Source organism: Symphodus melops, assembly GCF_947650265.1.
Source record: "Symphodus melops genome assembly, chromosome: 7".
Classification (NCBI taxonomy): Eukaryota; Metazoa; Chordata; class Actinopteri; order Labriformes; family Labridae; genus Symphodus; species Symphodus melops.
The window spans coordinates 17,841,376-17,867,985 of NC_136697.1; the positions used below are offsets into that span (position 1 = coordinate 17,841,376).

The following is a 26,610-nucleotide window of genomic DNA, read 5'->3' on the forward strand; positions in this document are numbered from 1 at the left end:
GCAACCCCCCCCCCCCCCCCCCCCCCCCCCCCCACTCACACACACTCATAGTTGGTGCTGTAAAGAGATCAAAGGGGAGGGGGGCAAGTTTTTTTTTCTATAGAAGGGTGGAAGAAAACACATCTACTGTGAAAATAATTTCACGTCTGTACCTCGAGGCGGAATAAATCATGTTTTCAAAAGGATAGAACCAACTTGTACTACCAGAAGACAAAAGGAATCAATTGAAATGCTTTCTTTAGATCGGGGCCAGTTTGAAGATTTCGAGAGCTTCGGCTTTCATTTGATTTGAATTGAAAGTTGATAACGCTGTGTGATACAGACATCTCCTGCACCATTCAGAGCTGATATTTATCCCTGTTACTGTTTGCTGGGGTTTTTTTTCCCCCTTTTGCCTTTAATGCAGAAGTTTAGCCGCTGACGCTCGACGCTGCAGAGAGAGAGACACATCTTTCTTTCTATTAGGGCTGCTCACTTTCATATGCATGACTTCTTTTTTTTTTTTTTTCAGGGCAGAAGCAATTTAACACAGTCAAACCCCGACAAATTGACAAACTGCAACGGAGTCGTGCTTTCGTGTTAAGCAGGAGGAGCCGTTTTCAAAGTACACAAACTTTTTGTCCAATCAGAAAAAAAGTTTCAAAGAATGCTGTCGCCTGAACAGCAAAGACATCAGCTCTTGAAATACCATTTGTTCCTAAGCAATGCAACTCAGCTCTTTTAAAGCTTGACGTCATCACCTAATGAAAAAACTGCAAATCTTTAGTTACATTTTTTATTTAAAATCAGCTCCAAGGGGAACAAAATGTTGAAATACAGAATGACATGTAATGTCTTTAATGTATGCGACATGTAATACAGCACAGATAGAAATAGAATCCGAATCTTGGCCATGGTGAATATAAAAAAGGTTGTTAATAATTAGCCATGGCAAAAGTCCAGTCTCCTCTCACAGGCAGTATCTATGTAACAGACGGAGCGTTAGCATGTGCAGAGCAGGGCTATGTGACTGCGTGAGAGTAGAGCCCTTTCACTCTCATGTAATCAGCTGAACTGAGTCGGTTCAGAGGAAGGAGCTGTGCAGCTGTGCTTTATTACAGACACAATGAGTCCCAGATTAGGGGAACTGGAAGGAGAGAGGAAAAGAGAGAATAACGTGGGGAGGAGGAGGAGGAGGAGGAGGAGGAGGGGATGAAAACGACTCCAAACACATCTGTCCTCAGTTTGTCTGCAGCTATAACACCAAACCACAAGCATGGCCATGTACAAATCTGTCTCCACTTGGAAAGCCCGCCTGCGGAAATGTTTCCAGACCTTGGGTTTTTTAACGCAAGGACCCACGGGAGCAGTCTGTCTCCTCGCAGTGATGGCGATGTTCGTCAGGGTCACACTAACATCCACAAGCAGTGGCACGAGCAAGCAGGTGACATAAACATGTGAATCACTGCTGACAGCTCGTGCGCTGTCGTGTGGTCTGTCCCTTTTTGTTTTGATTACTTGTGCGGCGTTATCACAAATAACGCGTGATCTGTCATTAGGACGTGTCGTTGTTCATCTGTACAGGGTCAAACAAGGCGGACTGAAAGTATCAAGTGCCTCAACCCTGAGTCACCCTCACCAAGAGAAAGAGAGACGGAAAGAGGGGGAGGGAAGTGGCAGGTTTGGTCTGAGCCGTCCTATCATTCTGCTTCAGTGCAACCTCTCAGGCAAACAAGAAAAAAAAAATGCAGGTTCACAGCAAGTTCTGCCCACAGAGGCGAGATTCACCGGAAAGGCATCCCACTACCGCTCGAGCTTACAGGAAAGCTTTTCTATCCCCCCCCCCCTCCCTCCCCCCCACACACACTCCTCAGAACAGCTTACGCACAAGGAGTGATTAAACATCAAACCACGCTGTTGCACCCTAATCCGCCAAATAGTTTCTGACGCGCCTCCGTTTGTCTCGCTTTCTTCTCTCGCATGTACGCAAAGTTTAGACGAGACGATGCCTGACACTATTCAGAAATTAATCCCACAATAAGACGGTGTGTTTGAAAAGTGCTGGTGAGCCTTTGTTTTAAAGCTTCGCCATCGTTTACATGCTTAGGAGAGGACCTAAAGCTCACTTCATGGCCAACTGTAGCTCTTACATTTCATCAGTTAAAACAGTCCAAAGGTGGGGGCTTTTAAAGTTGGCAACAACTGGCCAACATGCACATAATACAAGCAGGAGTTGGAGGATTCAATTGTTCCAGGCGGGGTTGCTATTTTCTTTAGAACACGACAAGGCTTGCAGGTATAAGAACAGCAATTCCCGACATTGGAATTGATTCTATTTTTTAAAGTGCATGAACGGACCAACAGGAATAATGGAGGCTGCATCACCAGGCGGCCGGTTTTATTACTGAGGCTGCTTCTCATCTAAGGCTGTCCCCCCCACACACACACTCCTCGCCATTCCTCTGATTCACTGGAGTGGGCACAGGAATTATTTTTTTTACTAGTTTAATCTTATTACTTTCATTGGTTGATTAAAAAAAAAAGTGGGCTTATCATTTGTTGTTTTGAACAAAGTCTATCCGATCCAGGTGTGTGAGCATAGTCACATGGACGCTGTGATTGAAAAAGAAGTCCTGGGGTGATAATCATTATAAACAACCTTTTGTTTTCTTTTTTTTATTCACACATTCCGCGGGGAGCTTTTGGCACAGCTGCTTAATAACCAATATGATCTCCTCTGCTACTCTATTTCCTCTAGGACCACACCGGACATATACATGGACACCCAAGATGTACGGCCTAATAACTCACATGATATGAATTCAATAACACGTGTCTATAGGCCTGCATGCTCGTTGATGGGAGCAGTAAAACAAACTTTAATATCCCAGTGTGTTAGACCTGTTAATGATCAGCTCAGAGCTCAGTGAAGTTGTAACTCACTGTCTACAGCCACCACATCGCCAATACAGCCTGTTATTCTCATGCTAACACTTAACATGAGTATTGAGAAATGTCCCTCCACAGTTCCCATAAAAGAACAAACGCTTTTTTTTTAACAAACTCACCAGTTCAGTGGAACCAGTAATTCCCCAAAAAGCTCCCCCACATCGTCTGACTAATCTCGCTCGATTGTTTTCTGAGGAAAGCATCACAGTGACCACTTTTGAAGGTTATTCATCAGGACGCGATTTGGCAGCTGAGGGCAAATAATTAGTTAGCAGAGGTAGGGCTTTGGCAAGGCCAACGAGTACAGCAAAATATGGCAAACATGGCCCGCGATGAGATCACAGACTGCTGGCCAGCTGTGTCTGTTGATGCTGTGGATCCCTTTCAAGCCCTGCTCAGCATATGGTTCGAGTCAAGTACATCAGAGTCGTACTGAGTTTGAAAAACAAGCAAAGGGGTCCATGTATTTGCTAATGCTGGATGAATTTAAAACACTGAAAACAAATCATTAAAAAAAATGCATGTTGATGTATAGAAATGCTGACGCTGTAGTGTCGAGGCCACATAATTCAAAAGAACTTGTTTTTTTCGAATGTGGAGACAAAGATACTTGGCTCACTGTGTAATCCTGTTTTAAATTAGAGTCTAAGATGTGTTTGTCATTAAAGTTCACTGTAACTGAACAGTTAAAGCATGCGTTTTAAATCAAGCAATCGGCTTTCCAAAATGGTGCTGAAGTATCGCAGGATATTTTCCCAACCTCCACACACACTATCGAAGTGGGAAGTATTCAAGAAATCAAAGCGATTACATGTAATTAAATAAATTTTCCACAGCAAACCCGGCGGCCTCCTTCTTCTACACGTACACATGAATTGATGAAGTTTACAGAGTTTGCAGGCTATCATGTATTCAGATGCGACGCTACAGCAGAATCAACATAAAATCACAGAAGAGGAAAAGAGATGTGTTTTACCCATTAACCCTTGCACAAGGACAGGGAAAAGTGGACTCCAGGTTGTGGTTAAAGCAAACACACAAAGCAAAAGCAAATGTTTACTCCTGGAGAGAGACAAGGCTAAAACTAATGAGTAACTAATGGGAACCATCGTCTTCCACAAACAGAGCATGAAACAGACAGTACAAACTCCCTCCAATGCTATGTTAGTCATCGGGTGGGACTCTAGTAGAACTGGGTCACTGAGCCGCTTTAAACCACGTACAGAACCATGTGGGAGCACAGGAGGTGCATGATAGCCAGTAAATACTATTGGCTGTACATAATAGTGAACGATGCATGAGTGATGTCACACATCTGGATCTACAGTTTGGAAGCCTGTTGCAGACAAATGCTGTCTCACCCTAACATCAGGCAGAAAGCTGGAGCTCGACTGGCGTTTAAGCCTCCTGATGAACAGTTACACCACGCCCGCCTATAAGTCAGGTTAGGTCAGCTCCGTGCCATATGATGACTAAAACCTTGATGAACTGCAGGATTTTTTGCATTGGCTTCATTTTTCCACATCGGAGGTTTCCGCTTGCTATACAGCCCATTCACACTAAAAGTAGGGAGGATCCAGGATCAAGACCCAAGTAGAGTAAGTCTTGTGCAACCCTTTCATGCTGACAAAGCGTTTCTCAGGGGTGACATAAATCACACTTCTGTGACCAGAAATTCGTAAGTTGATGCGCTCAGATACAGTCTGGGAAAGGGCGTTGTCCATGAACCTCAGCTTGTTGCTTCATCTAGAGTTACACATCCCCCCATCCTTTGTGCACAGGGACAATAACAGCATTTGGGAGAGGGAGGAGGGCTGCACGGCTGACAGAGGGGGATCTTGTTACCTTCCCAACCACTGTCATAACAACATATGGGGGAAGATCAGTTACATGACAACAGGTCCATCTTCCTATATTTCTCTATGTGTTTTTTAGGTGCCTGAGGACACTGATTGTTAGGCAGAGAAAAATAAAAAATAAAAAAAAACACTGGAGAAAATAAAAGTTTTGAGTCCATATAGTACAGACAAGGCCGACATTTTTGCATCATCACAAAGACACTTTAATACTAAGACTCACTTCAGGGTCTGCACACTCACAACATGCACACACTCAAATTAAAATCAGTGTGTCTCGGAAAGAAAACGGCATCATCCCCTTCTTTTGTACACTCATTTACATAATGTGGGCGTAGAAGGGTCAAAGATCAGACCCATCACAAATCCCTTTGAGTGAGGCTCACAATAGGCAGGAGCTGAATGCTTCTAGCCTAGCGGCTAAGGGTAGAGCAGCTCGTCCCAAGGTGATGTGTTCCTCCATCCCTGAACCTCTGCTACATTCTGGTATTCACACAAGTGACCGTTTGAAAAGAATCTCCTAGGCTGTGCTGTAACCTGAAGCAGTCTGCATATCAATTTACGACGGAGAAACCAGCGCTGTGAAACAGAGAGGAGGAAGCAGAAAATAGGTAGGAAAAAAAATCAAACCCTTGTGAAACCAAAAGAAAAAGGAGGGGGTGGATGCATAGCTTCACTAGTAGCTGTTTTATTGTATCCTGGTCCATGGAAGGAACTGTGGGGCTTCTTTCAGTTATCACAGTTAAAGAACCCTCCTTTGTCAGGAGCAGGGCTAAGTGTAGTCCCTGCACACTGGCAAAAAAAAGGGAGAGACTTTCCACTGTGCTGGCCAACACTACTAAACCCAGATAGTGTAAATAAGTTTTCCATTGGCACTCATTATGACCAGCAAACAAACAGGGCTGTAACATTCCACAGCAAAACAAAACAATGAAGAGTGAGGATTTCTGCACACTAAGCGGGCGTAGCTAAGCAGAGAGTTAACTACCTCTTACCCTCGACAGCATTTAAAGGGTGAATTCTCTTTAAAAAAGTGTGGGTCATGTAAAGTGCAATGGGAGACTTATTGTTTTATGAGGGCATTAAATCAGATTCCTGCCTTAAAAAAAACAACTAAAGTTGTTGTTTTCTAGTTAAGACTCAAAGAGGGCTATTGTGCCGGAAGCCTAATGATTAAGTATGCAGGCTTCTGTCAAAATAACAGCAGATATCTTTAAGCGTCTGCAGCTGGGATGCTAGCAGATATTGTGTTGCATTCTGAGCTGGAAGGCTGGAGCGGGAAGGGGGATAACATGACAGCTGTAGCGATCCGGGACACCAGGAAGACCTGGAAGCACAAACATTTGCCTTTCTGCCTCACTGGAATCCACATTAGGAGGTCATCGGCATTACTGAAACCCCCAGACATGACCCGGTGGCAGCTGTGCAGGGGAGTTTACAGCCCAAACACAAACAAGAGATTGGATGCTCAGAGAGGGATGGGTGCTGCCATGCATGTACAATATGACACTGACATGATCTTGCAGAGAGTCAGCCTGGGGGTAATTTAAACTACCATTTCATGAGAAGAAACAACACACTTTTATGCATACGTGTACCCGGGATGAGGAGGTAAGGATGAAAAATGAGGCAGTGTGGTAACATCGGAGTCCCAGTTTGCATCATAAATCAATCCAAGGTCATATGATCTCACCAAAACACTCAAATGTTTGATGTTGTCCTTGCATATGTCCCACTCAATCAAGCTCAGGTCTTCTCCTCAAGTAGACCAGAGGGAGTCCAGCTTTTTAAGATCAATGTAACATATGGAAGTACACACCGATTGGAGAGGGAGTGGCGCCCAAGGGTTAGATTTTAACACAGACAGACAGCTGGTGTCGTGAGCTATGACAGCAGAGAATTCATATGGAATTCAATTCCCGGTTTTACGGCTGTGGAATTATGTTCAAATTGTGGAGCTTCGCTGGTAAGAACATTAAAAGGGTCTTTTTTTAATGGGTCTGCTAGCAGAGAGCAAAGTCGATTTAATGAGTGCCGATGTCCTGCCCATGCTCCTCCTCACTTCAACCGCGTGCTGCCTCAAAGCCTACATTGGACCCTCAGCCACACGAGGGACATCTGGCCCCTCCATCTACAAACATGGAGCGTAATGGGCTATTATGAGGACCGGTGTCTGGGAAATATGTTTGGATTTATAGTCCCTGTGTATCCAAACCTAGAATCCTCTGTCTATCATGACCACATTAGGTTATATGAGACAGGACGCCACCAGACCTAATAAGCCTTATCCTTTCCAGAGGATGGCTATAAAATTCCCCCCTTACCATGCCAGCCTGGCCATCAGCTCCAAGTCTAGTAAATTAAACAAATGAATGGCGTCCTCTGTATCACAATTAAAGCATAGAATAACATGAAACTATGCAGCTCATTAAAGCTCTCCTCCATCTACACTCCAAGCAGAGCGCTGGATAACTCAATTATACATCATTTATAAGGCAGACATCTAATGTGTGTATTTTGTTTCATCCTTTCAATGTCAGGCTCATATTCTCCTGTGCTACTGTGTTCCTGCATCTGAGCGTTCCTGAAGGCAGGGGAAGGGGGGGGGGGTGACAAAGAGTCAGTTGAGTTGCCCCTGACAACCCACGGCTTTTGCAAAGTTGAGCCTTCACCATTTAAGTTCCCCTTCTTTTTTCATTTCACTCTTCCTCCCGTTCTTTTTTTTTTTTCCAGTTGGGGGTCTCCTGCTTTTATTAAGTTCCCCTCCCCCCTTTCGGTACAAACACAACCGCGTTATCCATGTCAAATCCATTGGAGACAGCCTGGGGAAGTCAATATGGAGCCAATAGATTCACTGTGCAACTCCTGAGGCAGGGAAGGCAAACACAGCTGAAACTATCACAGACAGCTCAAAACAACTGCACTTTTTTTTTTAAAGCAAGACTATCTTCTCAGGCAAGAAGCAATTCAAAGCTGCTATTTCTTAATGCATTTATTGAAGATGTATTCAGGTGTGACAGAGATGTTCCAGTACACAGTTTGTTTTTCCCCTCAAAGCCATGAGCTAGTAAATGAGAAGTTTAAGTACCCATGCTGAAATGAAAAGCTGCACATGTGAAGGAAAACCTTTCCTCAGAGGGTGTTGGAGGTCAGAGCCCAGAAAAAGGTCTTTTTCTAACTTATATAATAATAATAATCTGTTCACAGTTTTGAAATTGTTGAGCAAAAGACAAAGACAAAGGACAGTAAAAATGTTTTTCTTCTTTGAATAAAAAAAAAAAGAGAAAATGGTCAGAAATGATTCTCAGCAGTGTGAAACATGAGCTATGTAGAGAGGAAGAAGATGCACACAGATACATACAGCCAAGTTTTTTTAAGGCCTTTTTTTTTTTTAGCAATTATCACCTGCCAACAGGCTTTCACCCCCCTGTCCTGAGCCGCAGGTGTGAGGAGACCAATGTGTGACCTGATGAAAGACACACTGCCAGTTAAGTGCCAAACAGTCTTTTCCCCTCACTGATAGGCCATTCTTTATTTAGTCTAGCCTAAGGAGGTGTGCTTAGACCAACACAAACCGGCACCGACACTAAAAATAAACCCTTACCCTAAGCACAGTTCACCCGACACACATTAAGTGCAGAAAGCTAGCAGTTCCTTGCCTCGTGTGATAGCTCTAGAATTAAACACAGCAGACAGAAAACGGGAGAGGTAAAAGACCAAGTCAAAGTGTGGATCTCCACCTGTACGGCACTATCTCTCCCACTCTTTTCTTCTCTCGCCCGATGGCCAGAACTCAAGAAGTGACAGTGAATACTAACAATGCGAGCGAGGGTCTCCTGGGCTTCTGTACAGCAGGCGCAGCGTAGAATCATAAATGAGCGACTTTGACAGAAAACACAGGCACAAAAAAAAAAGGGGGGGGGGGGTGAAGGATGAGCAGCAGAGGAGGCAATGAATTTAGAGGTTGGGGGATTTTCGATATGACAGGGGGTAGTTATTTGCTGGCAGCGGCAAGCCCTTTACCAACAAAGGGCCTTTCATATTTCCTGTGAACAGAGACAGAGACTCCCATTAATCCCAGAGGGAGGGCTCATCTCAGGCATCTCCTCCGCACATAAATTACTCTTCCTTCCATTACCGCTCAGTGTTTACAGCATAAAGAGTAAAGACAGAAAGTTGAGTGGTCAGCCACACATCTTTCATGTGTTACGCCAACAAAAACAGTTAGGTCGGTGCTAACTCATAACACATGCGCCAACATTTGCTTTGCTCCAAGCGACAGCCGGGAAGCTGAGGAAACCCCTCTTTGGGTCTATGTCCCGTCTCTCGTTCGGGTCTCTTTATGTCTCATTTCAGTCAGTCTTTGTCATGTGGGAAGAGTGAAGAGCTCTGCCCAGCTGTTGCATTTTTGAGCAGAGAACATGCCAATCCCTACTTATCCTGCACAGAATGGAGTCTTGCAGTGGATGCACAGCTGCCTGTGTACACACGCTTACCCCCCCCCCTTTGGTGGTCTTGTGGAAGGCACGATAAGAGGCTAAGGAACTGCCGTCCTGTCTGCGTGGAACACTTTGAATGGATTTGCAAGAAGCAAATGAATGAAAGAGAGCGAGTGGTGGAAATGAAGAGAGAAAGGGAGAGGAGGGTGAAAAAAGATGGAAAAACAAAGGGACATTTTATGCATTTGCCTGGTATCTGGACCGCCTCTTTTTCAAACAGACACAAATCAATGTTGGTGAGATTGCATTTCCCAAGCAGACTGCAGACAGACCAATAAATGAAGGCTGGTGATCAGAGTATAGGTTGAGGGCAGGCTAGACACCGCATAGGTTGTTTCATAGAAAAATCTCGCAGCTTTCATCAATGCCCGACACCGAGTGCACCACACATACACACCCTTTAATGTCTGCAAACGCCCTGTTCATGGTCCTCAGTGGGATGGTCAATTTGAAGATGTCCTGCTTGTTATTATGCGTGCAGATGAACGCGACCATGCCCATGTGGTCTTCCTGTGAGATGGTACTGATTATACTTGCAAGAAGCAACAATATAAATGAATCTTCTCCATAATAGATGATCTCCTTTATCAATTTTGATTAAGCTAATTGATAATAAGTGTGAAGCCATATGAAACTAGCAGTAATTGATGCCTACAAAGTTTGTAGTCTTCTGACATCTCAAACATACCAGAGGATATTATTTGACTCATTTTTTTCCAAACACCATTAATGATCTTTGGGTAGGTCATGAATCTTTCCATTCTGATTTTTTATTGTTTTTGTCGATGAAATATCCCACAGTGCATAATTTTACTTTATTCTAATAAGAAGAATTATTAATATACTGTACAGCTTACGAATTAGTATCTTCTGTCACTCAACAACCAAAATCTATCAACAGATATATAAGAGAACAACGTGTGCCAGTGTTGTCCACAGCAGTCTGTGTGCACAGAATAAGCCGGGTAATTGCAGAACAAAGGCTTGTTTGTGTCTTTTGACCTTAGCTCTCCAGGACAACACATTCTTGGTAGGAGAGACGAGAAAACATTCACACGACTTCGTCAAAGTACTTTTTCGGCTATTAATCTAATAAGATGTGTGTGTGTGTGTGTGTGTGTGTGTGTGTGTGTGTGTGTGTGTGTGTGTGTGTGTTGTGTGCTGCGGTTGGGGGAGTAGCTTTAAACAAACACTAAATTCTGGAGCAATAAAGCCATGTCAACCTGATGGTTTATGTTGAGCAAATCCTCCCTCCTCACTTTATTTAAGACTCTTCATGTCTGAGAAGTTTCCTGTCCACTCGAGAGGCCTTTTTTTTTTTAAGTCTGTTGATATTACTGTAAACTGTGTCAAACTGGGTGTCAAACATTAGTGGGCCTAAAAGGTTTCTGTAGATCTAAAGCATGAATAATAGCTACACACACATCCACCATAAAAAAAACATCATCTACACATCTCTGTCGCCTGAAACGAGGGTGACTAATGGACAATGATGTGCAGCTCAGATGTTTATAATCAAAGTTTATGATTGATAGTTGTATCAAAAACTGACAACAAGGCTTTAAAATGACAAGTACTGGTATATCAGAGCAGTAGAGTAAAATGACCCAATAGATTAATATCCTTATCTATTACCAACACCAGTAACCACGGAAACACAAGTTTGAACATAAAAAGGGGCCACCAGCAATGTTTTTTTTTTTCAGCCTGCTTTCATTCCTCAAACAACCAAAAGGTGTAATATCATATCATCGGCCAACACTGCCTTGCTTTTCTCCTGACAAATGTAGTCACTGTGAGTGCTCAGCTTAAAGTGCAGCGTTCAGTGCCAGGCCACAAAGTGGACAACAATGAGGGCAAAAGGAGTTTAAAGGCGGCGTCTCGATTGAAAATTGAAAAAGATGTTACATTTCATCTCTATCTCCATGAGTGACTTGCATCTTGCGTGGGGAAAAGAGCCGCTCAGAAGTGAAGCGAGGTATTACCATAATGTTGCCCACTTTGAGTGACTGAATGTGTTTCCAGCTGAAATCCAGCACCAAAAAAAAAAAAACAAACAAACAGAAACTCAACGGACATTGTCAAGCTTTTCCTGTATTTGGTTGGCATCCTCTTTTGCAACTGTGCTATGTTTGAACCTAAAGCTTTTAAGTGACAACCATATACCGCTGCAGTGTGATCACACCCTAAGTGCATGTCTTCCCCCCCCCCTCCCAATCTCCCACTTGTCCACTCTCCCCGCTTGAGGTATAAGCTCCAGCGGTAGTGAGGTTTTCAGTTCCAAAATAGCCCTCCCACTCAAAAGGTACTAGCACTACTCAGCAGTGGAGATAATGGTTTTTTTCCCCCCTCATATTTCGTACGTACTGTACGATTTGATAAGTGGTCCACCTGAGCGCGGAAATAAGTCCCTCCAACGCACAAACGTACATGCATTTACAAACAGCTCTCTCAGGCACACAAAATACTGATGCATTCGTCCTTTGCCTCATCCTCTGGCTATCTCGCTGCAAATAAACAAACACTTGAAAAATTCAACAAGCTCCTCTAAATTAATCCTGTAGAGGGGGGAGTGAAGCAGCATCACTGAGTCGGTCTCTGCTCCTGCTCTCCAAATTAGGTAATTGCTATGAGGCCAGCTGAAATTTCAAAGATAAATGTATAAAAAACAGAACATGCATTATTAAAAATAGTTCTTTAAGTTGAACCCCACCGGGGAGGCCTTCTAATAATTATCATAAAAAAATAAAAAACACAGTTATGGTACAAGTTCTGTGTTGTCATCTATTGCTTATTTCCACTGGGATGTGATTGTGGCTCTATATGTACAAACAATGCATCACGCGCAGATAAGCTTCTCCAGTCAATAAAAATGGTTTTAGTTGAACCCCACAAGGGACCCGGGTATGATTATAAACACAAGTAGTGGAGCTGGGGAAAAAAAATAACATCATAGCATGTTGATCCAATATAAATGCATGCCTCCCCTGCCTCCCACAAGGGTTTTACAGACTTGGAGCTAAGAGGGAGGATGGGGCTGAAATAACATGTGCTCAATCATCTCTAAACCATGGGCGTCCACGCAGCATTCTTTGCATGCTACATTTTGTTCAAATGTTTCATTTTGTGCCTGTCCAGCTTTTCTCCATTGTCTAACAGCTACACTTGTAAATAACAAGCTAAATCCCACGAAGACAAAAAGATTTGCGGGAGAATTATAACTGCAGTGTTGTCAAGCACTTTAAATTGTCTTTGCATTAAAAAAAGAAAAAAAAAATCTTGATTTGCTATTCTGAGTCTGCAAAATCTTTCATCTAATAATCATGACCTCAATGTGTTTTGTGCTCCAAGTGTTAATCCTCCAGGCATTTCATGCGTTGCACCCTGATCTCTCCTCGACACACTCAAGGGGAGCTTTATGATTCAGAGAAACTCTCAGTGCATGTGCTCTCAGTTTCTACTTTGGCAGGAGACAATTGGTCAAACGGTGTGCAAAGAAAAAAAAAAGTCATGACTTAAATGAAAGAGAAAAGTGGAGAATAAAGATGCCCCCTAGGTTTCATGCAAAGCCCAGCTCCTTAATAAGCCCAATTCATTTTCCTCCTGGCTCTGGCTCCCTCTATCACTAGTGACAGGCGTGAAAGGTCAATAACCTTGGCTCATAGCCCTCATATGGTTAGCAATGCCATAAATTAATGGTTGAGGCCGTTATTCCAAACTCTTCAAGTCAACCGAAGGAAGCTTATCTTCTACAAAGGTCACAGTGCTTAGAACAATTAGTGTGAGAGTGAAGGGCTGACACAGGACCTATACAAGATTGAGTGTATCACATTCTGCTGCAATCAGATGGAGACTCGTTGGAATGCTGGTGAGCACTGGAAAACTGGTGTCACTGTTGTCAAGCTTACAGTGTGTGCAGTCCCAGTTTACATACAAATACAGTACGGCTTTATTATAGGTCCCATATTCTCCTTTGAAATGCTCTTCTGTGTGTTTTCCAGGGTATGATGAGGCATATCTATGTGCACAGATTCAAAGTCCAAGGAATCCTGTCTTCTCCTACGTCCTCATGTTAACTGTAGCAGAAGCTGCATGTAACACTGCATGTCCCCCCCCCCCCCCCCCGCATAAAATTTGCGTCGTTGTAGCGTGACCAAGTTCGTGCTGCACGGCCGTGTGACATCCGCGCTGAGCAACTGACCAATTACATCAGAGTGACTCGGCCCACACGTGTGGGGACCCTTGATCGTGGGGGATTCAGAGTGTTACAAACTTTCGTGACTTGGACTACATCTCTGCAGATGAGAGACGCTGCATGGAGCGGCAGTACGTGAAAACAGACACTTGATTTTGAACATTAGTGATTATGAACGAGGCACATCAAATAGATACGTGAAGCCAAAAAAAGGGCAGACTGTGAGACCTTTAAATACTATTCGACAACAGAATAGAAAGCCTCTCTGGAACTAGGAGACTTGCTTTATTTGGAATAGTTACTAAACCCAACATGCAATGCAACAGCCTTGGAAAAAGAACACCCTTGAAAGTTTTTGAGGAGGTACTTTTCCCCCCTCCAGACAGCAAGAGAAGGCAACAGGGATTGTGTTGTAGTTTTTTTTCCAGACTCATACCGAACAATGCTGATCCCTTTATTTGCTGCAATGGGCCCTCCAACTATTTAACCCTTATTTAAGTACTGTTTGTTTTTTCTATACTAGACTCATGTATTTCCTTTTTCTCAAAGTCAACGGCAGGGCTTAATTTTTTCCATACTTATTTTTATCTCAGTTTGCAGTTTGGGAAGATATTAGTAGTGTTTAGCTTAATTCAACTGATCTCCCGTTTATCCAAACACAAAATCATTGTGGTGTATGAATGGGATTCAGAGTTAGGAACGTAAATATTGATTTGAATAGAATTAATCATGCAGCTCTAATGGATGGCAGTTGGCAGTTTTCTGGCTCACACAATGAGAACCCTACCTGCTCAGAGTAAACAGGGAAACAGCTTAGAAACTGGTGGATAAATGTAAATATTAAGAAGGGAAAGAGAACCACATTCAGGACCTGGAGCAGAACTATAGATGCAAACATTTAATATTTGACAGCTGACTAGAAGGAGTTCTGTACTGAGATGCCAAAATGCTGCTCTTATTTTGGATGGAGTAAAGGAACGTGTTTGCCAAGATGTTGTTCTAAAACAAGGTTTGCGGTGTAGTTGTGGTGACACGGAGTATTCCTAAATCACTTGGTTTGATGACAAATCGATTTAGGAAGAGACAACCAAGCCATTGTGTCGTCTCCGCAATTCTATTTATCACAGTTTAAGTGATTACGTAAGAAACAACAACGAGATATTGAATCAAATTGAATCAAAATCACATTCAAACTTGCGGTATGGTGAAGGTTTGTCACAGGGTTACTTCATGCAAGTCGGACTCAACATAAGAGAAATTAAATGCTTTTTAACTTGGAGCAGCAAGAATGCCCCCCCCCCAACCCCAACCACAACCCAACCCCTGTCCTGCCGAGGAGGCAGTGCTACAGGAGATAAAGTGGTGACATGCTGCACACTCTTCAATGCTTCAGTAAATATCGACAGAGGCAGTGATGATATGAACTCAGACAAAGCAGGCTGCATGCAGAGCGATGGGAGGCCATAGTGTACGCTCAAATGGGGGGGACAAGAAATTGCTGCAGGTCAATCATAATATCCATGTGGTGATGGCAGACATGGGTGTCAGCGAGGCCTGCTAACAGTAGATCAATTGAGACAAGGAATATGGTGGGTCACATTTGCTTCTCTGATGAACAAAGAGTTCAACAATGTCCTCAATATCTGGTCAATCAAGATTAAACTGTCTGATGTTCTTTATATGGTTGGATAGGCAGAAGAAAATAGAAACAACTTTCACTCGATAATTCCCAGTACTGTCCGGATGTCTACAGGCACTGAGCACAAAAAGCCATCAAAAAAAAAATAACACAACCTCCACAAAATCTAAGACAACCATCTATCAGATTTATAACCAACACCACTAAAGTCGCCCATCACACTCATGACTGAAGCTGTGAACCAACCAAGGTCACTCTGGGAGAGAATCTTAGATGTAGAATAAAGGACTAAATGCTCCAGCACTGTCCTTGCATTACTCAATTAAGTCCCATCAATCACTGGGGAGAGTCGAGGGAGCTCCTCCGTCTCAAGGCGCACGTGTAAGGGGGGGGGGGGAATGAGGAGGGAGTGGTGGCTGGTGTGTAAAGAAGAGAAGACAATGTCATGGCATACGACCTCGCGACTCATCGGAGGCTACAGTCCAGAGAGGCGCTGGTGTGTTGAAATTGAAGCCTCCGCCGGAACACAATAGTCGGCGTGGCCGGCAGGAGGTAGACGTCTCCTCCCAGGCAGGATATTGGTCTTTGTGAAACATGGTTACACTATCTGGGTCAATTAACGTTTCCCTGCTTCAATGTTGTTTTTTTCCCCCTTTTGTTGTCAGGGGGAATAATAGCGTGCCAACTCATGTAGCTTTTTGAACACAGTCGAGGGTTAACTATGTGAGCTATGTGTGTCACCCGTATACAGGGATAAACACAAGGCTCGTTCTGTCCCTAATTCCACATTTTTCTCAAACTGTCTCATTAATATATTCATTTTGAGTATTGGCTAGTTTGACCCAGCGCACAAAGACGCAGTGTGTCATTCAGTCCTGCTAAATCTACATCTGGGCAGCCGGTGAATGCAATCTTGTCTAACAGCAACAAAGCTAAAAGGTAAAGAAAGCGAAAATGTGTTGCTGTAAAGACAAAAGATTCGACGAGACATGGAGAAAGTAGGGTCTGGCTGTAGCTTCCGTTCACATTGCCTGCCGATTAAAAAACATGAAGCCAAGGCTCTCTGTTCTCTAATCTAGCTCTACATAATGAGAAAAACAAGCAGTGTGCAGAGAGAAATTGTGGGTAAAATCCAACGGGGGTATTGCACAATAAACAGCTGGGGCAACACAGCAAACAGGGCTTTCTTTGTAGAGACAGGATCTGTGAAAGAGATATGGTGTTGTTTGCTCTATCAGCCCAAAAAAAAAAAAAAAGGCTGCCCCACAGAAGAAAAATGGCACCCAAATCCACAAATCAGTCCCCAGAAAAGTAAACAATTCACTCCCAGAGCTGATGTATTGTCTTCTAAGTGCAAGCTGGCATTTTCTCTTCCATACTCGTTCAAACATTTCTCTTGTGAAAAATAACACTAGCCTAGTTATAAGTTGGAATATATGCAGAGTGTCAGGTCAATTTAGCTATTTATACACGGACTCATTACATAGCCAGGTCATAGTATGCGCTTCCTGGGTGTTCTTTGTATCAAATAAAATCCCATCACAAGCAGTGTGTGTCAGCTGAACCAGAGAAAAATCACCAAGAAAGCTCCGAGCTTCCCCTCACATCATGACCAATAGGAAAAGATTGTTTTAGTGGAAGAAATAAATCTTTTTTTTCTCCTGCGACAGTGCTGTAGATGGAAAGCACACATCAATTTTAAAACCGAAGCAATACAACGTCAGGGATGGAGGGGGGACGGGGGAGGCCCAGGTGTGATCGAGAACCAAATAACCTATAAAACCCGTCTAACCTTCACACGGCTGTGAGGAGGAGAAATACAGTTAAAAGGTCTACGCTGAGCTGTACCCTGCCCCCTTGAATCAGGACAACGATCTTTTCAGCTGGCAAATGTAGTTAAATGCAGCCTTGTGGAAAAACAAATGACATCCTGTATTTATGTAGTCCAAGTCAGATTATACTGCAAAGTCTGACTGCTGATTTTCACCTCGACTAACCGATAGTTATAGAAGTCTGTGTTACCAGGAGCTGTCTGGGTTCAAGCTAATTATATGCCAAGGACAAACCCCCCCGCCCTCACAGGCATGAGAGAGAGAGAGACACCTTAACTACTGACCAATGTCAGAGACACACACGGTTAGGTGCCAACAGCAGAGGGCAGGGCCTGCAGCTGATAAGAGTGATATGAGCAAAGGTGACGAGAAGCCATCAGGATAATGTCCGCCTCTACAAAATACTTTATCTCGGCAGAGGCATTTTTCAGATATCTGTCGGCCTCAGAATATGGAGAGATTATTTTCAGGCCAGCCATCGTTTTGTTTTTTTTTGTTGAGAACTCAGATCTTGAAAAAAAAAAAAGGTCAGACATAAATAAAATATGTACTCTCCTGCCATGCCACCCAGCAGGCTCAAAAACACACCCACAAATTAGACACGGATGGGTGCAATCGCTTCAGCATGCTAACATTATTTTGTCATTTTCATGATATAGATCCTCGTCGGCCCTTACAAAAGCTCTTAGACTTACTCTTCCTTCTTGCTTCACTGTGGGCAAATAGCATGAAAGGTTACTACCTCAACCATACGCTGCCAAGCTCCAACCTGCCGTCACAATATGTGTGCTGGATAAGTAGGCCATGGTGCAACCAGAGGAAAAAAAAAATAGTGACATGGAGATGAAATGAAATGTATGCGGGCTGACGACAATGAAGAAAGAAAAAGGAATTCAAACCCAAGCCGCCATTGATGCTTTAGCTGGGAACTGGAGCGTAGCCTTCATTACAACATATTGATCAGTGCAAACAAAGACCCTGCATTCATTGATCCACTTCCAGACAAAAAAAAAGATGGGGGGGGAGGGGCGGCAATAAAGTGCACTTACAAACAAACTTAGAATGAAACTGCTGCTTAAGATTATAAATATCACGAAACAAGAAGCCCAAGACATTAAATCCAATGTAAAAGACAAAGATGGCTCTTGTCAATGATCTTTGCTGTATGTCGTGCCTCTTCATTTTTTTCCCCCCCACTCTTCTTTGACTGCATGGTATCTCCACTGTGCTCTATAGGGCATCGTCTTGAGCAAGAATTTGAATATCAAGAAAGTCATGTTTGACTATTGAATAATTCAGCACGGGCCCAGACATCAATACAGACCCCACACACCTCAGTCTATCATGTGGTTGAAGCAGAAAATGTAAAAAAAAAAAAAGTTTGACTTTGCAGGCTGCCTGAAAATCTGTTTTAGTCAGATGTGTCTGTTTCTCCGTGATGAACGATCGACCCCACAGGTCACAACAACATGAGGTAGGGGTGCCGTACAATTGCTGTCACCCTGGTGGGGGGGTGGGGTGGGGGTCAGGACCTTGTTTGCTGGTCTTTCATTCATCTCCTCCTCACCTAACCCCCCCCCCACTCCACTTGCCCAATCCCGAATCTGTGTTCAGGGGAGAGAGAGAGAGAGTACGTCACCGAGCACTTGGCCCAGTTTACCAGTTTACAGGAGAGGGTCGAGCAGGGTCATGTCTCGCCAAACACTGGGGCCCCTTAAACACATCTGAGTGGCCCCAGCTGTACCCAAGAGCTATCACGATGTTAACAGAGCGCAGAGAACCAGAACAACATGAAAACGGCTTCAGCTGGTGCAAAATTTCAGCGTCTCAAGAGCACATTGTTTTTTCTTGTCAAAGGGGCAGAGCTTTGGTTTGTTTAACAGGTTTGATTTAAGCAAACAGCAAAGAGGGCTGATTAAACCTACTGATGGATTAACTGCAAATTCCGAGAAACCGCACAGCCCAAGAGAGCTTTCCAGTTTGTGTTCTCATTGCTGACGTTGACACTAATTGTTACAATCACATTATTAAACTAGTCAACTGGAAGTCCCTCCCTTCAACTCGTCTGTGGATCCGCCTCACTGGACCTCCGTGACGAGCTCACACTTGAAGTATTTCAACTAAGGCTAAAGCAGGCGGCAGACGCACTTTTCTTTCATCACCAGAGCTTGCATAATTGTCAAGAAAATGAAGTACAACACAGGGCGGTGGGGGGGCGCAGGGAGGAAAAATGAAAGTAGGAAAAGATGGTTGGGGGTAGGGATGGAAGAACAGCAGCATAAGAGAGTGTATTAAGCCCAATTAGGCTTTTGGGCTTTTCATTAACCCAGTTTTTAGGGAGGGAAACCTCTGCTGAATAATGCTCACTCTGCAACCCTGCTTTAAAGGCCTCATCTGGAAGAAAGGAAAAAAAAAACCCTGCACAATGTGTGTCAGCTCTCCAAAGCCACCAGAATTCCATTAGACACCCAGGGGCAAACCACCCGCAGGCTACCTGAAATTAAATGCAATTTAGTAAAACAAGACACTTCATCAAGTGACTAAACAAGATAAGAGAAAACACTGCACAATGTTTAAAGCTGCTTTCATCTGTTCGATGGCCTGATAAGAGCTAACGACGTTTGGTCATTTCCCTCCTCTTGGTAACAAGCCAGAGCAAATATTCCAACCCTAAAAGCAAGGTCATGTGGGCCCTGCTAAGCCTGATGTGTTTTTGCATCTGCAAACAATGAGCGTAACCTCCCTTTAATGGATCACTGGAGAGGACTTCTTATGGAAGAATAATTGTCCTTCCTGGCTTTTTCCCTGTGCTGCTCTGCCTAGCAACTTTGAAGAAACACATTTGAACTCATCTATAGAGAATCAATGGGGCCTCCCTTGGCCAGCAAACAGTTAAAAAGTCTAGCGTACGCCCCGAGGAACGTGATTAAATCTTACAGTCAAATAGCTTTGTCAACTGGTTGGCCGCGATTGCCATCATCAAATCCACAGGATGTCTCCAATTCAGCGCATACAATGCCAGCTGTTTGCATGTGAAGTGCTACCATTTCCAGGCTTTAAAGACCTCAGGATGTGTATTCACCTAATCAATAACAAAGACGAGAATGCAATTAGATGGGACAGCCATATCTAACAGCTCACCCCTGCTGCGTCGGCGTGCATGTTCTGGGGGTCGAACGCAATACAATATGAGCCGAAGGATCACATTACTGACATCTTACACGAGGTACTGGTAGTAACCCAGAATCCGTTTCAAACAAGCTTAATATGAAACTAATGATTTAAGGAGTGTGTGCATACTTGTAAAAAGCTGACGGGCTCAGATATATCATGAAAAAGCCCATGTTTAGAATTGAAGTACAGTAAATAATAACAGCTACGAAACTCACTCATTAATTAACATTAATCATGGTATTTCTAACGGAGCACCATTGACTCATAAACTGAAATGTTAAGTGTAACTCAACGCATTAGTCAGCCACATGTGGCTAAAACACCATTATGAAAGACAAAGGCTCTCAGCTACTGGTCAAAAACAATATCCCAAAAACAGCATGGTGCAAGCAAAGTTGAAAAACTTTCACCATACTCTCCACAACGTGGGGGCTTTGTCTTTCAAAACATGCCAAAGGAGCTTTTCATGAGAGAATGCAGTTTCATTAACATCATCCCACGCTGCTGAGCCCTGCTGCATTACAATGACACAGGAGTGCCCCTCTCTGTCAAGGAAAACTCCTCAGAGCAACAGCTCACTGGGGGAGGGGGAGGTATAGAAAAAAAAGGAAAGAAGAAAAGGGGGGTGCGGGCTAACAAAAGGGAACCTGATTACCCCTGGTCACGGCTCATCCACGAGCCAACAGAGGGAAATCCATCACCTGCAGGATCAAACGGAAACTTGTGCACAAGGTAAGACCCAGTGAAAGCTGCAACCACCCATCTTCCCTCCCTCCTTTCTTCCCTCTTCATTGCCCCCCCCCCCCACCTTTTCTGACTCACATCAACGGCGACATGTAACTTTTAGGCACTAGCTGTGAAATCCAACACAAGTCAGAATGTTTTCTGCTCCAAATGACGTCAAGGCTCGAACCTCCCTCATGGCACACTGGTGATATATTCCACTTCTTATTACCTTCTGTAGGATTGCATTTCATGCTAGCTGCATCCCCATCTTCCCAATAATAAACTCCAAAGAGACTGTATTGGTCATGATTGCTTTGATGTAATGGACTACTGCAAAAGTAATCATTATTTTACACTTTCTTTGTCTGCAACTGGTTGTGATTAAAAATATAAACTTACTACAGCTGGGTTACAGAAAGGCAATAGCTGCAACAAACACTCGCTCAGATTGCTGTTATTTGGGTTTTTGTGGGGGTGTAGAGTTTGTAATACTGCAACTGGAGACATTACCACGTAATTCTAGTATGAATCTCAAGGCAAGTAACTGCAATAAATGCTTCCAGCATATGGTTTAAAGGGATGTTAAAGTAGTGTAAGAAGGAATAGGGGAAGATAAAATAATGGTGAATAGTAGTGAAAAATGCACCAGGACAAGAAATGGCATTCTTGAAACTAAGCTGTTTGCCTCCTTAAAGATGCAAGTATCCAAAATCTGTGGGTGCTTTTTAAATTCATTGCAACAAGAAATAATGTGCCTGGTGCAATCGCCAATGTTTTCCTGCCTCTGATGGATAAAAGCCAGCAGAAGAAAACGGATAGTTTTAACTAAAAGCACATTTCAAAACCACAAACTGTTAAACCCGATGTATGGACTAGAACACGAGCAACAATCTGCCTGTGTGTATGTGTCTGCTCTGGAGGGGTAAAAAAACAGCAAGTAAGCAACAATAACAGCAGCTATATAAAGTTGAACCACATTGAGCTGTTTTACAAGGCAAACTACATGACTTCCAACACGGCACGACTTCACTGAAGCTAATTGTTCAAACATGGGCGCTTGCTCTGATCCTCCCTGAAATGCAACACATGTCGACACAGACGAGCGTGCTCAGCTCCTTGTGTATGCTGACAAACACGAGCACGTTCGAAAAACGTAGACATGACAAGCACCAAGCCCAGAACGGCGGCGCTGGCAGGCATATTTCACCACTCACCGTTGAAAAGGGGCTGTCCTCTCTCCGTCATATCTGGCACCACAACCTTGTATACGTCTTCAGAGAAGCCCAGTCGGCACGGTGGGGTGACCCGGCCCTCTGCTACAATCTGTGACAGTGGGGGGAGGGGGGTGTGAAGGGGAAAGAAGTAGAGAGGGGGGTGGGCACAATGAGTCATAAATCAACCTTAAAAAAAATGCACTCTGTTGCCTCCAAAACCTCTTGGTCACGTTCTGAAGTCTCCACCGTTGCACAAAAGCATCTGTTGTTTTTATAGCAGGAACCGCAATTAGGATAATGAGGCCAAAAGGGTTAAGCATTAGCCAAAAAGCATGGCTAAGCAAGAACAAGCTCCATTTGTCCCCCTGGAGAGGCCCAGGCCCAGGCATGGGTTACGACCAACTCTCTCTCTCCTTCTCTTGGTCGGCCCCTCTGATCAACATGCTGCTCTGGACAAACACTCCACTTTGAAGCACAGGAACAAGGGAATAAAAAGTAAATGCTAACGATCCCCTGTTTGAGGAGTAAACATGAGCAAAGTCAGAATAAACGTAAAAATCAACAAAACAACTAGTGCCGTCTAAAGAAACAGTAAGGCAAAGAGAGGGATCAATAGGCTACAGTGCTTTTTTTTGCAAAGCAAAACTCTGTCAAGGGTGCCTTCACAAAAGATTTAGAGAAAAGAGTTGGATATCGCAGAGGGGGGATGTGTGATTGGCGTGGGCTTATGTTTCGCTAAAACATGAATTTAACAAGAAATCAAAACTGGATAAAATGCTGTGGTTTCAAAATATTCTCCATCACACAATCTCAGCATTGATTCATTGACTCCTAGGAACAGGGAGAGAGAGAGAGAAAGAGAGAGCGGCCTGGCCCTATTTCTTTGCATGCATTCTCAAAAGAATGTAAAACGAGAGGAGTCCTGCTGAAAAAGAGCATTGTGGGTATCCGTGCCACTTGCCATTCTTAATAAAAGGAATTTAAATGGAAAATACTGGCAGAGAGGAGGAGGGGGGAGGAGGAGCAGAGCTGGGGATTCAAACACGATACAGCGTGATATATATATATATATATATATATATATATATATATATATATATATATATAAATATATATATATGCATTTCTGGACATAAAGAAAACACCACCTCCTCGCTAACTAACACTTCAATCTGCTGAAAGTGCATTGTTAAACTGTGCAGCCTCTTCGGGAGCTGATTCAACAAAGTCGAATAGGAAATACACGTCAAAAATACTCGCTGTTTGCATCCTTGTGGTTGAACCTCGATCATTGTCCCCTCACCGTTACACGCAGTCAGGCTATTAATAATGTGTGCTTTACAGTAGGCTACTTTTCATTGTTGCTCATTTATAGCAGACAGACAATCATCTCACAGGGACACGCTGCAGCAATCTACAGACATATTAAACCTAAATATAACCGGAGAAACTAGGTTAATGTGTGCCTGTAAGGCTTAAACTTCCAGGGCATAAAAACATTAAGCAATGAACTCTAAAAATATTGCAACCTCACCTCAATTTAAAATTCTTTAAATATTAAATAATGAATTTGAATGAGCTCAATTTGAACCAAAACAGCGTCTCGTGCGCATAGAGTAAAAAACTGCCTTGTTAGCTGGTATTTCAGTGCGTGTTATATACTTCAGCGTTCATTAAAAGGCACTGTTTTCCAACTACACGGAGCGTTGAGTGCCCGTAGGAGAAGCAAACAGCCTCAGCGGGGTCGTAACTCAACAAACATCATCTCCAAAGAACAACAAGCAGCTAAAACTGTCCGGTGTAACTCCTCCGCTAGCTTGAAAACCCGGTTTGAAATTACGTTACCTGCAGTCCTGCCAAGACCGCCAGCAGGAGCAGACCGCTGCCCTCGTGTAGTGAGTACATTGGTACGGCCGTGACTGCTTTATTCCCCCTCTTCGGAATCAGTGTAAAAATAAAAAAAAAGAGGAAGAAGTAAAAAAAAAAATATAAAGAATATCCCTCTGGCTCAAGTGTGGCCGCGGTGATAAAGGTTCCTCTCTTCGACAAAGGCAGGAGTAAAGCAGGAGCGGCGGCGGCATGCAGCAGCAGCCTCCTCCTCTATCTATCCGGTTCAGTACTGAGAGGGGGAGCAGTGCCTGGTACTGAGGCTGCTGCTGCTCCCTCCCACCCAGTCCTACCCGACACACAAAAACAATAAGAGCCCCAGCCACTAGTCTATAAGCCGCCCATCTCACTGTCTCTCCCTACCGGTCACACAGCCAATTTTCACTGCTGGGACCGAGAGGGCTACCCTAGCCTCCCTTCATCCCATATGACAGAGTATTATAATACAGTATAACACGTAGTAGTCGTGTACACTCGCAGTGGGTGGTACCCAGAGTTGATTCTGCGGTGTTATTTTAAATCTTAGATAACATTTTGATAACGAGTTGTACAGCCTATTATATTGAAAAAAATAAAAAACTTAAAATGCATTCCTTTCATACCTGTAGCCTATCTTAACTACATTAACCAATTCTAATGTTGTGCTCCTTCATATTTTTAAAATTGTCTTTTTAATCCAAATTACTCTCTTAAAGATATTTCTCCCCATTTTCCGATTACAGTAGCCTAGTTATCAGCATTTTCAGGTCACCATTTATATGCTTATTGGTTAAATTCACTCACTGTAATGAAATGAGACTGTGGTATTACTGCAAACAGTTGATAGGAGCCTGTAAATTCAGTTTGATAAGTAATGTGCTTAATTTGAGTGTCTTGGTTATTAGCTTCATAATTCTGCTTTTTCAATGTCATGAACATCAGTAATTCAGGATCCAGTCAGTTGTTTCTCAGCTTATCAGGCTTCATTGATGGGTTGTCTTTAAAAAAACAAAAAAAAACATTTTTAATCACATTGCCCTAAAATAATTGCTGTTTACTGCAAGTCTCGTCTTAAAGGATCTTAGGGATCAACAGTGTCAATTCTTTGGCACGTGTGTTTGACTCTCTCCCTCTCTAACACAAATGTACACCCACACAGGCTCCCTCTCCGCTGCCCAACAAGCTCACTGTTTAAGAAATGACTGTATCACTGTGGAATTTTGAATTCTGCGTTAAAGCCATTCATCTTCACTTAAGTGTAGAATCCATTTGTAAAGCTCTTTTCACGTTCCTCTAAACTATGCAATGAATAATTCCCTCATATTATCCTCTCATGTGATATGGTGTGATGAAGGTTAAATTACCTTGGTTGTGCTGCTGATACCAAATTAACTATCACGAGAAGAACAGATTGTACTGTATCTGCGACACAGAGGCATCTCAGTTAGGTAGATGAGGAAGATTGTGTGTTTTTTTTTATATCCTCAAATAAGAAACAAGGACCGACTATTGGGTCACCTCCTCCTGGGCAATCTGTTGTTTCTCAAGTCAATGGCATTTTGAGGAGCATGAGTATTTGATCGGAGTGATGCTGCTCCTTTTCTTCTATAAATCACTCCGAAGAGTGTGCTGTAATCCTAAGCTAACAGTGAGCACCATCACAACCCGCTTATAGACAGCACACACAGACACTCAAACAGAGAGGGCTGAATACCTTGTAACAAGTGACTCATGTCACTGCACAATCTTGTCATTGATTAGTATACCTGATCATCCTTGTTTTAAAAATAATTAGATGTCTGTTTGGTGGGGATGAATGCAATCAAAGAAGAAAGTGAAACACAATTAAGCCAACATTCTTCACCCTCCAAATAAAGATGTGTGTTGTGTTCCAGGGACATGTAGAATTGTTTGAGTGAGGGGCCCAACACAGGCACTGACTTATTATCAAGGGGTGCCGTGAAATAGGTATGTGCACACATGCAGAATTGCATGCAATGACCTTATCTCATTCTTAAATTAATGTTGTTGTTTTTTTTGTTTTTTTTTAATTTAAATCAACCCATTGGAAATGCCCCTGATGCTTTAACACACAGATTTCCCTACAGCTATTAAGAAACATGACAAAATCATGTTTCAGATTCAATGTGCCCTCTTTTTGTTTTCTCTGAAAGAATCAGGGCAGATCAGAGTGAATGACCTGTTGATAATTGATATCACATTTTGTACAAATTGTTAAATTCATGTAATGTAATCTAATTGAGAGGGGGATCAAAATGCCCCCATCTCTTTGATTAATGCAGAGGCGGTTATCTTTCATCAGTGCTTGTCTGGGCTGGGAGGGGAGGAGGCGTTAGCGGGAATCCAATTTGGACTTGGTGCATTCAATCAAACAATATCATGTTGCATGATTCATAAGACCAATCTGTGAGTCCCTGAGAACCCTGTGTGCAGCATACCTGTATCACGCATGGGCCTCAAACTGTGCTATCAAAGGTGAAATTTAGCACCAAGGTCACTATGCAGTCCATGCTGAATGTATTCTCCAGCCTGTGCTGCGTGTGTGTGTGGACAGATAACATTGTGTTGCAGGCATGTATGTGGGGCAGCCTTATGATGCATGTTGTCCGTGGTGCTGACACCACGGTTGACTCTCATAAACGCAGGTGTCCGAGGGACTG

General features: G+C 43.2%; 1 protein-coding gene across 1 annotated transcript in view; it reads right to left on the bottom strand.

Moving 5' to 3' along the window:
- The window catches only part of cdh2 (cadherin 2, type 1, N-cadherin (neuronal)), a 56,331-nt gene extending 31,949 nt beyond the window's left edge, over positions 1–24,382 (bottom strand). The window contains exons 1-2 of the mRNA XM_079347702.1: positions 23,909–24,382; positions 22,064–22,172 (exon numbers count right to left, since the gene is read on the bottom strand). Of these exons, the coding sequence (XP_079203828.1) occupies positions 22,064–22,172; positions 23,909–23,968 (169 nt within the window). The 5' untranslated portion in view covers positions 23,969–24,382. The remainder of the gene's footprint in view (positions 1–22,063; positions 22,173–23,908) is intronic.
- Positions 24,383–26,610: the final 2,228 nt, after the last annotated feature.